This window comes from Vombatus ursinus, unplaced genomic scaffold (assembly GCF_900497805.2).
Source record: "Vombatus ursinus unplaced genomic scaffold, bare-nosed wombat genome assembly UNPS02012515.1, whole genome shotgun sequence".
In the NCBI taxonomy this organism is placed as follows: Eukaryota; Metazoa; Chordata; class Mammalia; order Diprotodontia; family Vombatidae; genus Vombatus; species Vombatus ursinus.
The window spans coordinates 1,351,893-1,368,840 of NW_020952293.1; the positions used below are offsets into that span (position 1 = coordinate 1,351,893).

General features: G+C 49.6%; 1 protein-coding gene across 1 annotated transcript; it reads right to left on the reverse strand.

Annotated features, from left to right (window-relative positions):
* Positions 1-880: 880 nt before the first annotated feature.
* SLC38A7 (solute carrier family 38 member 7) lies at positions 881-12,169 on the reverse strand. The gene is made up of 12 exons (XM_027857956.1): positions 12,094-12,169; positions 11,468-11,564; positions 8,917-9,340; positions 8,537-8,735; positions 8,106-8,250; positions 7,273-7,371; positions 5,594-5,651; positions 5,365-5,479; positions 4,780-4,927; positions 4,215-4,414; positions 3,704-3,758; positions 881-3,339 (listed from the first exon to the last, which is right to left on the reverse strand). The coding sequence occupies exons 3-12, from the start codon at positions 9,187-9,189 to the stop codon at positions 3,237-3,239; spliced, it is 1,395 nt and encodes a 464-aa protein (XP_027713757.1). The 5' UTR covers positions 9,190-9,340; positions 11,468-11,564; positions 12,094-12,169; the 3' UTR covers positions 881-3,236.
* Positions 12,170-16,948: the final 4,779 nt, after the last annotated feature.

Below are 16,948 nucleotides of genomic sequence, written 5' to 3' on the forward strand. Positions count from 1 at the left end.
TCCCAGCACCTAGAACAGTGCCCAGCACGGAGTGGGCACTTAATACTTGATTGATTGAGTGGCTGGTTGAAATGAGTAGCACAGGAATTATTATCCCCTTTTACAAAGGAGAAGGCTCAGGTTCGGAAAGGTCCCAAATTATTGAGTTAAATGGAAGACCAACACATCCAAAATTGAACGCATCTTTCTCCCCTAACTCTTCACTTCCAAATTACCCTCTTACAGTCAAGGGTACCACCATCCTCCCAGTCACCCAGGTTCATGACCTTTACTTTCTCTCTCATTATATTCCTAACAAACATCTCTTCTATCCACCCCATCCTTTCCTCCAACACCAGTGCTGGCCCGATGCATGTCCTCATCACTTTACACCTAGACTACAGCAATAGCTATTGATTGATCTCCCTGTCTCATCTCTCCCCAAGCCAGTCCACTAATTGTCAAATAATCTTCTAATCTAAAGTACAGGTCTGACTGTCACCACCCCTCGCCTGGAACTCTCTCCTTCTCCTGGCTTCTTTCAGGTATCAACTTAAGCTCCACCTCCTCACAAGACTTTCCCAGTGCTTTCCTTCTGAGATAATCTCTGATTTATCACATATAGACATGTCTGTCTATCTACCTATCATTGCTCTCGTTTATATATACATAGTAGGCTGCCTGTTGTCTCACCCATCAGACTACAAGCTTGTGCAGAACCAGGGCTGTTTTTGCCTCTTTTAATCCTTAGGACTTGGCCGAGTGCCTGGCAGACAGGCTCATCACCTTGAAGACCCCCCTTGGGGAAGTCAGGTTACCAGGGCCCAATTCTGCCTTCCCACCTTTCCAATTCAAACAGTAACTCCCTTTGCCCACAAGGTTAGAATCACACAAAGACAACTCAGCAGCAAAGTTCCCTTTTATTATTATGTATTGTCATGGTCAGGGGTACAGGGGTAGAAAAACTCATTAAAAATCACAGACGGGGGTGAGGCAGAGGGAGAACATTGGGTGGCGTGAACCAGAGTCCATTCTCTTTTCTGGCTTCACACACTTAATCCGCTCAAACAACTGCCCTGCCCTCATCTCAACTCTCTCTGAAGGGGCTGACACTTCCAGATACTATCCAACACTGGAGTGGCTAGAACAGACAGGTGAGAAGATAAAAGTCCAGACCTTGGCAAGAAGCTGGGCCTGTATTACCGGTTAGGGGAAGGGGGAAACAATGGAGAGACCCAGCTTGTTACCCAATTTCGACTTCCCACACAACTGAACCTGCAAGGTCCTGCTTGTTTATGTGGGAAGGAGGAGGATCAGGTCCCTGGCTGGACCTTCAAGGACACAGTATCCTCTGGGGAAAGAAGCCTCCTTCTTATAAACCAGAGCCTCCTTCTGGATCCACCAACACGGAAAAACCAATTGGTGAGCTAAACAGGTTTGGGGTACTATCTGTGAGTGACCTCTCCACTTCCTAAGGGTGGAAGTCTTGGCCTGGAAGAAGCAAGATGGCAGATGTATAGTTCTAGTTTATTATCCCTGGTCTTCCTGAGATTGTCCAAAGTGAGTAGGGGCTGCCAAGGAGCCCCAAAGTCACATGGCTTAATGCAGGAGTCACTGACAAAGGTGGAGAAATGGATAGCATGGGCTGACAGAGATGGAAAGCCTTAAAATTCTGTCATTTGCTGCCCGGTCCCGACTCTCTGGGGACCTCATCCTCCATCTCTCACCCCAAAAGAATAAAACACAATGTTCTCAACACCATCTACCTCATGATTATGTCACGGGGGATGCCAGACTAGGATCTGTTTGCCAATGGGACGTGATGGAGGGCAGGGGAGGGGCTCAAAAGCTAATGACTGCCCCTTTTCCTCAGATACAAGGGAAGAGGAAATCAAATGACTAAAGGAAAAGAGACAGCACAGGAAGTATTATCACTAGGCACGGAAAATCATGACTGTCCTGTAATCTACTAGGCTGCAGAAAGATGGGGTCCAATCCTCTCCTATCCCTAGTGTTACAGTTTTCATTAACAGTCCAATGCCAGGTGGGTCTTTCACACCCAGGAATGGTACTCACCCTTAAATGAAAGAATAGCAAATGGAAGTTTGGACAGAGAACAGCAAACACTGGCTGGGAGCTTCTGAGAACATTCAAAGGAGACAAAACAGCCATCTTGCCATCCTCTCCTCCTTCCCATTCTTAAAGGAGGTGCCAATTTGGAATTTGAGAGAGAAGAGAATTCCTAATCTGGAGGTAACAGATGGATACACGAAGCACCATAACACGTCAGCTCCCTCTTACAGATAGGGAAGCCCAACAGTCTCTGTAAACATTAGACTTAGTGAGATTCTGGGGCCGGATGATACCAAGAAGGCTGGCCAAGCCCCACTGGAATGTAGTGAGATGGAGGTACCTCAGGGCCATGGAATAGTGGTCTTTATTCTTCCTCGGTCCCAGCCAATTCGACGCTGAGAGGAAGAGACAAGGTTCCAGATGGCTCTGGGTATAACTAGTGATTAGTGGAAGGACATTTACCAAAACAAAGTGGGACAAAATGGGGTCAAGGGAGCCTGGAATCTGGCAATACAACTGGCTTGGGTCAGATCTCTGACCTTCGTTGGCCAGAGCTTGCTCACTCATGCTCTCTGGGCAAGGAAAGATCCTCCATTTTGTGATGGTCATTGGCATATTTTGGAAACCCACCATGTTGGAGCTACTGAACTGCACACTTGAAGTCACAAGTGGCGTTGGTCATTGCACGTAGTGTCCCTTGCATGAAGGCTCCCCAGAAGTGCTGGGCTCTGCTCCCTGCCCGGGGCCAACCTTCTGCAGAAAGTGTTTTGCAGCAGAGGAAGCATTTTCTCCTCACTCAAGTGAGACTAGGTTCTCTCTTCTGAGCTTTTCCTGCTCCTCTCTACCAACGGGTAAAAGAAATGGGGTTTTAATTTTGGATACAGAGACAGCAGGAGATCCTTGGGAAGATTCAGTGGTGAGAGAGGATTCTTTCCCACCATCCACAGCACTGCTGGTAACCGGGGAAGTTCCTGGGCCTGTCCTCTGACCAGAAAAGCCCCTTGGAAGGAGACTCCACCTCCCTGCCTCATAAGGGCACTGACGATGGGTCGTGATTAAACAAGATGCGATATGGTGTGGTCCCCCCGACAACAGCCAGAGGCTGGTGCATGGATATGGTTCCTCGAGGTCTCAACAGAAAAGGCCACTTTTTCCCTTTGGCTGTCCAGTCCCAAATTGAGAGGTTAGGCCGCGAGATTCATGAAGATGGCATTGGTTGTGGTTTGGCCAAAGATGAAGGCTCCAAGGGTGACCAAGAGGACACCGTAACTGACTAGTGCCCACCAGCTGTAAACAGAGAAGAGAGGAAAGGACTCTATCATGGGGTCCCAACAATCTGGGGTGACAGAGGAGGGGACAGGACTCTGTCATCCAGTCCTCGCAGATGGGTCTAGAGGGAAAATACTTCTCATTTGTATCCCTTCTGTCGTCTTCACCCTTACACTCTTTGAAGCACTTAATGTTATTCCAAAGTGCAAAAGGACAAGTAGAATCTCCATCTGATGGGTTAGGAAGCCAGGCTCCAGGAGGTAAGTGACTTTGGGCGGAGCTGGGCTTGCACCCTGGCTTCTTCCTCCCTTCCCACTGCCCCAGGTTACATCTCCCAAAGAGCCCTCAGGACAAGGAGTCATGAGACAATATGGAGCTTTACCTGCTTGGTTTGACTTCTTCAATTTCAGAAAGTTTGGCTTGAATGAGGCACAGCCCTAGGAGAAACCAAACCTTTGGTCAACCAACTGGCCAGCTCAAGCCAAGCAAGGGTTGGCCAAGAGTCTGGTTCCTTTCTTCATTGATTCCCTTCTCTGACCACACCCTCCCCCCAACACACACACACACACACACACACACACACACTCTCTCTCTCTCTCTCTCTCTCTCTCTCTCTCTCTTCAGTAAGTCAGAAACCATGACTCAGGGAAAGGGAGAGCTCAAAATGTTTCTCCTTCCCAAGACTGAGACATTTGCCGCTGCTCCTTCCAATTTCAAGGAGTGGCCAGCGTCATCTGTCTGTGCTCCTGAGCAGGACTGGAGGAGACACCTAAGCAATGGGGATTTTTGAGGCTGGAGACTAAAGAGGAGGAGAAGAGAGGGGCATTCCTAGTCAGTAACACATGGCTGGGCTCTGGACGCACGGTGGAGGGTGGTGGTGGGGCTGCCTGTACCTGGGAAGACGAAGATGAAGCAGGCTGCAAGGCCGCCGATGATGGAAATGACTTTCCCGATGTCTGGGATGAAGAGGGCCAGAAGCAGCGTCAGTAAAAACCAGGTGACCGTCTGCAGCACTCGGCGTCGCCTCTCCCTGGCCACGTCTTCCTCCACCGTCTCACCTTTGTAGCGCAGCCATAAGCCCTCCAGGACCGCCCTGTGCATAAGCTCACAGATTAGGAAGGGGGTGCGCAGGGGATGCCAGACTCTTCCCAAGATCAGTATAGCCTGAGGGGAAGAAAGTCTGGCCATGCCACGGAGTTTCCCAAAATGAAGCAGATGGGAAGCTGGACATACATACAAAGCACATGTAGTCAAGTTCAGGAAAAGGCTGGGAGTAGAGCAAAGGAGGAACAGGGGCAGGGGTGGGATGGCCAAGCTCTGTACAGGGAGACCCAGCACCCCCAGGACACACTCCTCTGGGGCATGGAAACATCTCTTCCTTGGGAAGAGGCATCACTCAGCTAGACACGAAGCCCCCTCCCCACTGCTGGCACTGCCCGCCCAGGCAGAGGGCCTCACCGTCCACAGAAGTGCAGAATGGGGTAGGAGGTCAGCACGCTGATGATGATGAAGACACGGGCAATGGCGACAGGTATATCATTCGAGGGGTAGGAGAGGAGCACATCGGGGTTCACACTGACCCCGAAGGTTAGGAAGCCACAGATGCCTGAGGGGCCCGATGGGGAGAAGAAAGTGCAGAGCAGTTGAGTCAGGATGGGAAAGGCAGATGAAAATGGTAAGGCTCTTGGGAGGAGGGTAAAGAATCTTTCCAATCTGTCTGGCCCAGGAAACAAGAGCTGTTAGGAATGGGTCTGAGGAGGTGACGACAAGATTGGGGGGGAGGGTCTGTAATCACTTGGATTTTCTCTTCTAGGAGAAGGCTCTAGGACAGAGGGAGGAGAGAGGTCACGGGTACTTGAGTTCTAGCTACTTCTAGCAGGACCAGCTGAGAAGGCAGAGGGCATTAGGCCCTGAGCATTGCCCACCTCTGCCCGAGAAGGGGTGATGATGGCACAGGAAGAGCGCAGACATCGGGTCTGTCCCTGGCCCTTTCCCCCACTCTCCACCCCACCTCATCTTGGCCAGGAGGGCACTCTACCTTACCTGTGCCCATGTAGACACAGAGGGCTATGACCATGGCTGCCGTCACCACCCCGCCCCAGGTCTGCACCTTGGGCCGCTGCATGCTGTTGAAGACAGGCACGCTGCTCACATGGCACTGCCAAAGACAGAGGAGCCAGCTGATAGGTTACACCATGCTGCTTGCCTGTTGGCCCCCGCCCCACGACTCGGGCAATCACAGCTATCATGAACCCCATTTTATAGCCAGTACCTGGAATCCAAAGCAGATCGTGGGCATGGCATTGAACACGGCCATCCAGGAGGTCGGCCTGCAAGGAAAGCAGCCACATGTGGGTTCACGGTGAGGGGCAGGCCAGACTGGAGGCGGCCCCCCGCCCAGCTTCAAAGCAAGGCCCCTCCACTCTGGCGTGAGTGTTTGCACGAATTCAGACGTCAGCTGCTCCAGAGCTGGAGACCAAGCCCAAACAGGGCCCTCCGTCTAGCCCCCCAACTCTGCTCTGGAAATGGAAATGGCCACTGAAAAACTGTCATTCTAATATCAGCGTTTATGTGTAATGTGAAATGTGAAAGGCTTTCTGGTGGTTTTTTGAGACAGGGCCTTTCATATAAGATGTATTATTCATTTTTATGGATGTAGTAACCAAGAAGAGAGCAGAGAGGATAAAAATGCATAAGATAAGGAGCGTTATTATAGGCTCTACGTAGGCTTTAGAGAAGCCAGATTTGGAAAAGTATAGCCTACGTTGGAATCAACATGCCTCCTGCTAAGCCACCTTCCTTGTCCCAAATGAAATGACTTTCTCATAATATGGTAACAGTCCCATGGTAGAGTGCTTCATACTTTTCAAAGTGATTCCACATCCATTTTCTCCTTTAATCTTTATAGAGAAAAATGAGGTACCTCTACCTCTGTTTTACAGATGAGAAAGCTGAGGGCCTGAGAAACGAGATTTGCCAGGCCAGTCCATAGGCTTCTGGTGTCCCCCACCTCACCCCCCAAGCTAGTTTTCTTTCTACTATACTGTGTGTCTTCTACTACACTGTTCACTGCTCCCAGTGGACCCTGGGGGGAATCAAGTGAAACTGGCCACCCTGAATTCACTTCTGACCAAAGCAGAGAGCAATGATCACATACATAGCTCTAGGCTGGTAGTCAGGTGCCCCAGGTTCTATCTTCATCTAGTTCTGTTGATATTCCTGGCCAAGTTTTGTTCTGGGTCTCAATGAGCTCACCTGTAAAGTGGGGATGGGCAGTGAGGTGGTGCATTGAATAGAGTGCCAGGCTTGGAGTCAAGAAGACCCAAGTTCAAATATGATCTCAGACACTTACTAGCTGTGTGACCGTGGGCAAGTCACTTAACCCCACTTGCCTCAGTTTCCTCATCTGTAAAATGAACTAGAGAAGGAAATGGCAAACCACTGCTGTATTTCTGCCAAGAAAATCCCAAATGGGGTCACAAAGAGTCAGACTCAATGGAAAACCAGTAAAAATGCGATATTCCTCCTTGTTTATCTTTACAAGGACCAATGAGCTAGCTATATACGAAGCACTCTCCTTAGGAGGAAGGGCCCAGGATCAATACAAGAAATACAGTTAGCAGAACCATCAAAAGGAGTACGCTTATGGCCCCTGCAAGGAGGTCACATGGAAGAAGATTGTTTTTTCTCCTCAAGTGGGGCAAACATTCCCTTAGTCCGCATCAGAGCACCCAGCTGAACCGAGGCCTACCAGTTATCAGTGCCCAATGCGATGGCTTGCTCCAGGAGAAAGAGGCCTCCCTGACAAGGAGGGGATTCATGCCTCAGGGTGGATTCTGAGGCCCCTTCCAACTCTGTGACTGAATCTGAGATGCCGTGATCTGAAGCAGAAGGACCTGATGAGGACAAAGGCCTTTGTGAAATGGCTCCTCAACGAAACCTTTCACCTACCTGGTGGGTATATCCCCAGGGAACATCTCCTTATCCGGCCAGATGTATTTGATAACGATGATGGCTGTGACATACCAGGTGCCCAGGACACTGAGGGAGCTGCCAGGGAGGAAAGAATTGGGTTTTGGTGAGCACCGGTCATGCCTGCCCCACCCCTAGCCACATCCTCCTGTCCCTGTCCAGGGATCAGTCTGTCTTCGCTTCAGGAGTCAGAAGCTCTAGAGATTTTACTTGGAGTCGTGAGCCCCCTGCCCCCACTCCCTTACCCTCTCCAGACTTTGGATAAAACCAAAATGAACATACACAGCTAGACGTCCAGTGTGTCAAGAAAACGCCATTACTGAGGCGGAGGGAAGTTACTGACCGCCGATCGAGGGCAGATTCCTAACACAGGGCAGAGCTTTGTCTGAGAGGGTGTGAAGGAGACGGGACCCAGACCGGAGAACAAAGCTTACTGACTCCATCTAAGCTGGCACAGGGCCAGGAAGAAGCTGGGATCAGGGTCTCCAAGAAGGCCAGGAACAACACAACCCCTCTTATGGGAGGGAGACATTCAGGGGAGATGGGACTTAAAGACCTGGAGACTGACTCTTGGGTGGGTGCCGAGAGATTTACCAAGTTCTGAGACAAGAGTTGTGACTGACCGACGTGTGATTGTGACCTTCCCAATTCTCTCCAGCCTTTGGGTCCCACTTCCAGAAAGTGAGTGGGCGAGGAGGAAGGAGGAGAAAGAACCTAAGAGCACACAGGCCTCAGAGAGAAGAGGTCTATGATCCCTGAGCCCTCCCAACCCAGAGCATCCCCTCGACTTTGAGGACGGGAATAACTCCCACCTGGCATACTTCTGGAAGCCGATCTCCCTGGGGATGGAGAGGGGAAGGATAAACAAAAAGGCAGTGAGGCTGATGGTGAATTTTCGGTCCGTGTACCAGTGGCTGCTGCCTGCCTCCTCTGACTCCTTCACGAACACAGCAATAACTGGGGGGAGAGCCAGGAGAGGGATGTCAGCGGAGCAGTGGGCCCCTGCTGAAGTGACCTCCCCTCCCTCCCACGGACTCATTGTGTCTCCCTCCCTTTCCTCTATGTCTGTTTTCTATTCCATGTAACAGACTTAGCACTTCTGATGCTATGGCCTGGAGGGAAGCCTGATTTGGTCAATACCCCGGGCCATCCCAGGCTGATCATAGACAGTGACAGGAATTCCTTTCTTCCTCGCTCCATTTCCCCCAACCAGAGGCAGCCCCCGGGGATGGGGAGGGCTTACTTTTGTCTTGTTGGTCCCCGATGATGATGAGAAAGGCAATGCAGGTACCAAAAGTGTACACAGCGATGGCCACCTCGCACAGGACCCCGGTCAGTTTGCCACACACCGCCCACACCACTTCCTGGTAGGTGCGTTCGTTACTGGCCTGGGAGCAATACGCCAGGATGACCAGTCCACTGATGATGAAGACCAACATGCCCTGCAGCAGAGAGAGGTTTAGGAGGGGATGCCAAGGAAAGTCAGGCCAAAGCACCCATCCCCCTCCCTCACCGGGCAGTCTAGTGTGCCCTGCCACTGCACACAGCCCAAAGCCCTCTCCTCCTTCGAAAACAAGGGGTCTGCTCCATCTCCCTGGCCCCGGGGAAGCCCGCCTCACTCACAATCTGCAGCGCAACGCCAGCCGCTACCCCACCAGCTGTGCTGAAGGCGGCAGGGAAGTTCAGCAGGCCGGCACCCAGGCAGGCATTCACCACAATAAAGACGGCTCCCAGTGTGGAGGTGGTCCCTCCGTTTGTGGCTCCCCGTTCCTCCTCCTCCCCTTTGGGAGCTCCGTCCACGATGGGGCTCTGTAGGAGGCGGGCTCGCTCGCCGGCATCCGAACTCCAACCCCAATCACCGTAGTCACTGTTGATGACCATGCTGGTCTGAGCCATGGCCACATGGGCTCCGTGCCTCGGGTGCTCGTCTCTGCTGCTCACTCACCACCTCACTTCCCATCCAGCCATGAGAGAAACAAGCGTCCAGACAGCGGTCAGGCTTAGCATGACCACAGGCTCATCGCCCTGGGAATGGCTCTGTGGGGCCCTAAAATAAGACACAGAAAAGCAGCATTACCCTTCGATCCACCAATACCTCTCCTAAGCCAATGCTCCATTAGGGATCAAAGAAAGAGGAAAATGATTCATGACTACAAATATTCATAGCAGCTCTTTTTAGAATGGCAAAGGCTGGGAGCTAAGGGGAATCCATCAGGTGGGGAATGGCTGAACAAATTAGGGTAGATGAATGTAATGGAATACTACAGTGTCACAAGAAATGACAAAAGAGGGGCAGCTAGGTGGTGCAGTAGATAGAGCTCTGGCCTTGGAGTCAGGAGGACCTGAGTACAAATCTGGCCTCAGACACTTGACATTTACTAGCTGTGTGACCCTGGGGAAGTCACTTAAACCCAACTGCTTCACCCCCCCCAAAAAAAAATGACAAGAGAGAAACCTACGAATGTTTGTATGAAATGATGCAGAATGAAGGGAGCAGAACTCGAATAATTTATGTGATAATAACAACACTGAAAAGATAACTCTAAAAGACTCAAGAACTTTGATTGATGTAATTAATGGCCAACAGAGGCCCAATGATGAAGCCACAACCCACCTCCTGAGAGGTGATAAGACTAAAGGTACTGGAGGTACCTTTTTGGACAAGGCCAGTGTGGAAATCTGTTTTGCTGGAGTAGGCGTATTTGTTACGAGGGCTTGGGTTTTCTTTTTGTCAACACGGGAGGAGGCGGAAGGGAGAGAAAATAAATGCTTACTAACTGATAATAAATTTAAGCCATAAAAAAAGCAGGATTAAATCAGAGAAACAAGGAGATAAGTAATGGGGTGTGGCTGTGGCATTGGGCAGCAGGTGCTGGAGGACAGTCATGGACTTTCAGAGCTGGAAGGGACTCGAAGTCATTTAGTACAACACACACCTTCACCAGAATTTTCTCTACAAAAAAACAGTCAGCCCAGATGTGGAGAAAACCCCGGCTCCTGGGGGCGGCACACTCCACTTCTAGACCGCCCTAATTGCTGGCAAGTTTTTCAAGCCTAAATTCTGCTGCTTTGTGACTTCTGCCCACAGCTACCGGCTCTGTTCTCTGGGGACAAGCATCACTGGGGATGCTTTTTAAATACCTGAAGACAGTCACCATATCCTCCTCATCAGGTTAAAGGCCTGAACTGGACAAACCCACTGAAATGCTAGTTTCAGCTCATGGACAGACGCCTAGGCTTGGAGTCAGAAGACTTGAGGTCAAATGCTATCCCAGATATGACCTACCTGTGTGACTCTGGTTGCCTGGAAAACTGCTCCAGCAATCTGGTGGTGGTGTTCTGTTGTGTTCATGTTATTTCTCTTTCTCTGTCCTCACAACCTACACCACCCCTCCCCCTGCAGCTCATAAGAAACATATTCAGAATCTGTCACTGGCTGGCTACTCCTCAAAGCAGTGGAGCTCAGAACAGCTGCATGAAACCCAGAGCCAGCCACAAGCTTTTTCCTTTCCTCCTGATAACATGCCACAAGGAAAGGTCAGGCAGCTCAGAAATCCCTTAGAAGGTGATTGGAAGGAAACATGAACTGGTCAGGCTGCTTTTACATCTAAGAGCCACAAGCCCCAATGCCTGGAGAACTTCTCAACGTCCTCAAATAAAAAATGGGTAATCTGGAGCAGGTAGGCTTCCTCTTATGCAATCTGATAACTGGAGGGGTCAATAACTGAGCAAAGATCAAAACTGCCCCACACCCGGACTACACAGCATGCTGGGAAAAGCTCCAGCACAGAAACTCCTTTTTGTTGACCATGCATAACAACGGTGTTGGGTTTTTTTTTTCTTTTTTAAAAGAGATGGGGGTAGGGTAGGAGAGAAAAAAGGTTTTTGTTAGTTGAAAAACGTATCATAAAAATTTGCCAGGTTCCCCAGCACATGGGGATTCTTGGGCTCTAGCTTCTGCTCCAGAGACTTCCTTCCCTTCGCTGGCCAGATGTCTCGGGGTGGGGTTTACGGTTCTGCAAACTCCTGGCTCAGCTTTAAGCAGTAATGAGGATACTGATGACTCAGGTCACATGCTCAAGTAAGGGGGTGAAAAGGCATCGTCCAGCCCTTCCTTAGCAAACTGCCCCGCACGAACGACCCCACTCCTCCGAGGCTTCCCTCTCGGTGTTACCTGGGGCAGGTGAGCAGGTGGTTTCTTCTTTCTCACAGCTTCCTTCCCGTGCCCTTCTCCCTTCAGTTCTGGGGGCGCAGAGGCTCAAGGGCGGCACCTGGAGTTAAGAAGACCCGAGTTCAAAAATACTGCCTCTTATCCTGGGCAAGTCATTTAAACACGCCTGCCTCAGTTTTCTTGGTTGTACAGTGGGGGTGGGGGTGAGGGTGGACCTGATGAATTCGGAGGTTCCTCTCAGCTCTGAGCCTGTGGCCTAGGGCACCCCAAGCCCTCGAGGGGTGCCCCTCCCCAGACCTCCCCCTCTTAGGGGTGCAAGGGGGGGCAATGGGGCCGAGGCAGCCAGTGGAGGGCGGGGCAGGATGCAAAATCCCCTCCAGGAGGACAGGAGCCCTGGGTTCGAATCCGACCTCTGCCACTGACTCACACACGAAGGTATGTCCTCTTCCCATCCCCGGGCCTCAGTTTCCCCATCTGTAAATGACCCAACTGGCCCCATAAAGGGCTCGGGGTCCGGGGCGGCCCCGGATGCCGAAGCCAGGGAACCTCCGGGTCCCAGGAGAGAGGGAGGGGGCCGAGGCCCCTCCCCAGGCTTAGCCCACGCAGCCCCCTACCCACCGCGGACTCACCACGGGCTGCTCCGGCGACTGCCGCTGCTCGGGCTCTTCGCCTCCGGCTCCAGGTGCGGAGCCAGCTGACTCGCCGGTCACGTGAGCGCGGGCTTCCGCGCTAGGCACGCTGGGAGTTGTAGTCCCTCCCCCTTAGCCTGCGCCCCCTAGAGTCCGGCTCCCTGTGCGGGCTGTTCTGAGAGGCGCCGCCCTTTAGCCCGGCCTTTGGTAGCCTCGGAGAAAGTGCAGGCAGGACATTTACCCCCGTGTCACTGACCTTGCCCTGGAACACAAGGGGGTTCCGCTAACTGACCCCGGCACATGGTCAGCAAGCATTTATTAAGAGCCATCCCAGCCAATTCCACAGATTTAGGGCTGGAAAGGACCTTAGAGCTCATGGGGTCCAACCCTCTCATTTTGCGGGTGGGGAAACAGGCACCAGGAGACCTAGGATCATATTTTAGGGCTGGAAGGGACCTCAGAGACCAGCCCCTTCGCTTTGCAGATGAGGAAACTGAGGCACACTCAGGCCATTCACCTCAAAGGCAGCCGGCTGACACTGGACAAGGGACAAGGGGTCAAGAAGATGAGTCCTCCCTCCTCTCTGACACTTCCCAGCTGTGTGATCTTGGCTAAATTATCCGAATTTCTCACTGTCATCTTTTAAGATAGCGATAATTATAGGACCGGGTTGTTGTGAGGAGCAAAAGAGATAACGTTTGTAAAATGCTTTGCAAACCTTAATGCATTCTGTGAATGCTCGCCGTTATCGGGATCTTAGCTTTACCGCTGGAAGGGTCCTGAGAAGTCTCTATTCCAACCCCCTCATTTGGCAGAAAAGTAAAGGAGAAGTCCAGAGACGGGCATGCCCAATGCTACGGGGGTGCTGTGGCTGGGATTTGAATCTAAGCTCTCTGATTCCACATCCAGTGGCTTTTGATTAGCGCCCAATGGGATATTTTAATATAAAAGAATCCAGTGAAATGAGGTTCTCTTGGAAGTTCCATCATCCATATGTCAGAATCTACTGACTACTGCAAAGTCTCCTGGTTCTTCCCAGTACCCCAGGGTTGGCCCGTTAAATCTGGTAAGTTTTGCCTGTGTACATTTAATACTGCGCCTGAATGAATCTCTGGTGTCTTTATGTGCCCACACACACATATATATTAGAGTTAATGAAGCTTCTTAATTAATAGGCTCTTATGGGCTGATACATCTTTGAAAACTAGATTGCAGTTCCAGGTGCTGCACCTAACAGCTCACCCCAGTGGCTTGTATTTAGCATCGATGGCATCATGGGGGGGGGGGTGCTGATTTGTCACCAGCTCTCCACTAATCTCCATCAATCAAAAATGTGTGACTTTGGGGGGGGGATTTTTTTTTTGGCCCCAAGGCCAGCCCTGCCCTTGCAGAGGATTAGCAGAGGCACAGATAAGGACTCGGCATATTTCACCATCCTTCACAATACAAAACCCTGAGCAGAGAGAACTTTGTACTGGCTCATTTCCTGTCCCTCTTGCTGCTACTTCTACTGTGTCTGGTGCCTGATGAAAGTTATTGGCTCTTTCTTGTCAGGTCCCCTACAATGGGCTCCTGCTTTTCCCTGGGTGGAGTTCTGTGGCATAATTTTGGACCTGGGAACAGTCCTTGACTTGGTGGAAAGAGTCAATAGAGACCAAGATGACTAAGTCAGTGGCCGGATATTATGATGTAATAACATTAATAACATATTGAAGAATGCATCAAAACTTAAAAAATCTCATTCTTAAAGGAAAATAATTTTCTGATTCTGGGTGACTAATCATCCTTAAAATAAGCAAAACTAGGTATGCAAAATAACTTACATTCCATTTTACAGGTGAGAAAACTGAGGCTTATAGAGATAATGACCTATTCATGTTCACATGGATTTTAAGTGAACCGTTAAGTCCAATGAGGCTGAGTCAAGCCCAAGTCCTCGGTCTCCAAAGTTAGCACTCTTTCCATTGGACTGTACTGCCTCAATCGCTTTTTTCTTTTCTGGGCAAACTGAAACCTGTAGCAAAAGTTAGCCAGTCAAGGGGGCAGTTAGGTGGCACAGCGGATAGATCTCTGGCCTTAGAGTCAGGAGGACCTGAGTTCAAATCTAGCCTCAGACATTTGACACATACTAGCTGTGTGACCCTAGGCAAGTCACTTAATCCTGATTGCCTCAAGAAAAGGAAAGTTAGCCACTCTTTTGAGTCTGTCAAGAGCCAGCTGCAGTGGACAGAAAGAACACTAAACACTCTAATTCCAGGACCAGCTCAAGTACTTACTGTGAGACCCTCATTATTTTGGCCTTAATTTCTTCCTCCACAAAATGAGGAGGCTGAACCAGCAGATCTTTGATACTGTGATGTCTATGAAAGATGGTACGACAGATATTTGTATTTGTTTCTTATCTTGAGATTCCCTGAGGGCAGGGACCTCTCCTTGTTTGAGCTTTATGTAGTGATTATTTCTCTGACTTCACTCTTTTCGATTGAATTTTTCCCTCCAGGATCTAGGGGTACCTTGAATGTTTTGAGGGGTGTCACGTCTCTAATGTCATTGGGTTGAGCACTCACTAGTTTTGTTACCACCACTGTTAGACACCAGGGACTAGCACCCCATTTCCTTTTTTTAAAATAGTATTTTATTTTTTCTAATTATGTGTATACAAAGACAATTTTTAACACTCATTAAAAAAATTGAGCTCTAAATTTTCTCCCTTCCTCCCCTCCCCCCTCCCTAAAAGGATAAGCAATTTGATATCATTTATATATTAGCACCCCATTTCCATTTAACCACTTAACATAAATAAGCATTTAGAAAGGGATATTTATGTTGAAGATATAGTGATGATAAAAGTACAAACATTTCCCTTACCCCCAACACCTTCGGTATACTCTCTCCCCCATCCTGCCTTGTTCTGTGGAGAAAGTAGGCTCAAATTTAGCTCGGTTCCTACATGGCATTGGACTCACTAAGTTCACGTCCAGCTGTGGCATGACTGCTAAATGAGTCCCTGTCTCAGCCACTGCTGGGCTGGGTCCTGAAGGTTACTTCTGAAGGTCATTCTTGGTTCCTCACTCGGTCCATGGTGGGCTGGGTACAAAATCTGGATTCTAGGATGCCCAGATGCTCACTCTTGTGACTTTTTCAAAATTCACTGGGTGGAGTCTCTAGTCCCTTCACCTGAAACAGAAGAGAGCAAACCCAGAGGCAAAATGAAGAAGGCCTATTTCACAGTGCCACATGCAGCCCCGGTGAGCTGGGCTGAAGGTCTCTCCTGGTATGGCGGCTTTCCTAGGATGAGGCCAGTTGCCAAGGAGTCAAACCAAAGGCAGAAGCCAAACAGAAGCCAATACTCTGGTTGCTTGTGTCTTTCTGAGGGCACCCTCATTTCCAGCTATGCAGTCAATTGAAGAGGCTTCTCCTAACCACGTGATTAACAGAAGGAAACCAGTTACAGAACGTCTCCACATACTCAAGTCCTTCCACGGCACTTCCACTACAGGTGATCATGACTCTCCTGAAGACAGGCTCCTTAGGCTCTTCACATGGAGAGACATCGGAGGTGCTCTTTAAATATTCTGGTCCCGAACGCAGTCACGTGGTTTGGAATTTGAGTGCTTTGCTTTTTCTCCCTGAAGGGCAGTTAATTTCCTTAATCATTTTAACTGCACTTTGCTGAGCCCTCCTAAGGTCTCCAAGCAACTTCCAGTATTGGAAGTTTCATTCAGCTGGAATTTTGTCAAGTATAAGAATGAATGAATGAAAAAAGTAAAAAAAAAAAAAAAGCATACTTACTATGTGTTAGGCCCTTCAGTTACCCTCAGCCTTGTTTAGCCTGTCTGCAGAAATGATTTTACTAGGATGCGGCTGCTGTGTATGCTACAGCTTCTTGGAGCCCAGGTTGAGAGTTGAGTGCCAGGTAGACATCAAAAGTGGATGAGCAGCCCTGAAAAATGCTCGGTAAGCCCACACACCAGAGGTGCTAGTCCTGCCTGAATACTCCATACACCCCTAAAACCTGTCAATGAGTTGGGGGGGTGTCTACCACAAGCATGTGAAAGCTTCCCACCATGGAATGGGGAGATGAGAACAATTTGTTCCAATGGCCATGAAGGTGGCTGATAGTGCTGTAGAGTGATTAGAGACTGGTCAGACATTGAAGATGTCAGGGTCATCCACTGCTTCCCAGGCCATCACCAGTCATCTTGACTTTTGTCTTACTGCTGGACTTTGATGATTGGAAGAGAGAGAGGCTGGTGACTTTGCGCAACTCTGCCCCACTTAAATCTAATTCACGGGCAGGTCGAGACATCATCTGTGATGTCACTGGTCCTGTTTGAAAATGAAGGACAAACGATAATGTGTTAGACACTTTGCTAAAAGGTAGAGATTCAAATACAAGCCCCTGCCCTCAATCAACTTACATTCTAATAAGAAAAGACAACTTATGTAAGGGAGCAATAGCTAGGGAAGGAAATTTTGGTTTGTTTGGAAAGATACAAGAATGGTAAGTAGAACCCAATGCAAATAAATTGACATACCATATAAAAGAACTGATTATGGTTTGAGAACTTGGGGTGGGTAAAGAGGGGAGATGGTGGCTTGTAAGGCAAAATCTAGAAAGTTAAGTGAAGCATGATGGAAGCCTGGGCTGGATATAATGAAAAACTGAGACAACCACATCAGGGGTCCCAGGGTTGGCGGGGTTTTGGGCATGAAAGTATCAAATCATCCAGGGCTTAGTTCGGGGAATGGAGACTGGTGAGAAGTCTCAGATTTGAAGGAAACCCTCACCTTGGCATGGATATAACCTTGGCTTCCCAAATACCATGCCAGTAGAACTTAATCTGTGTCAGAG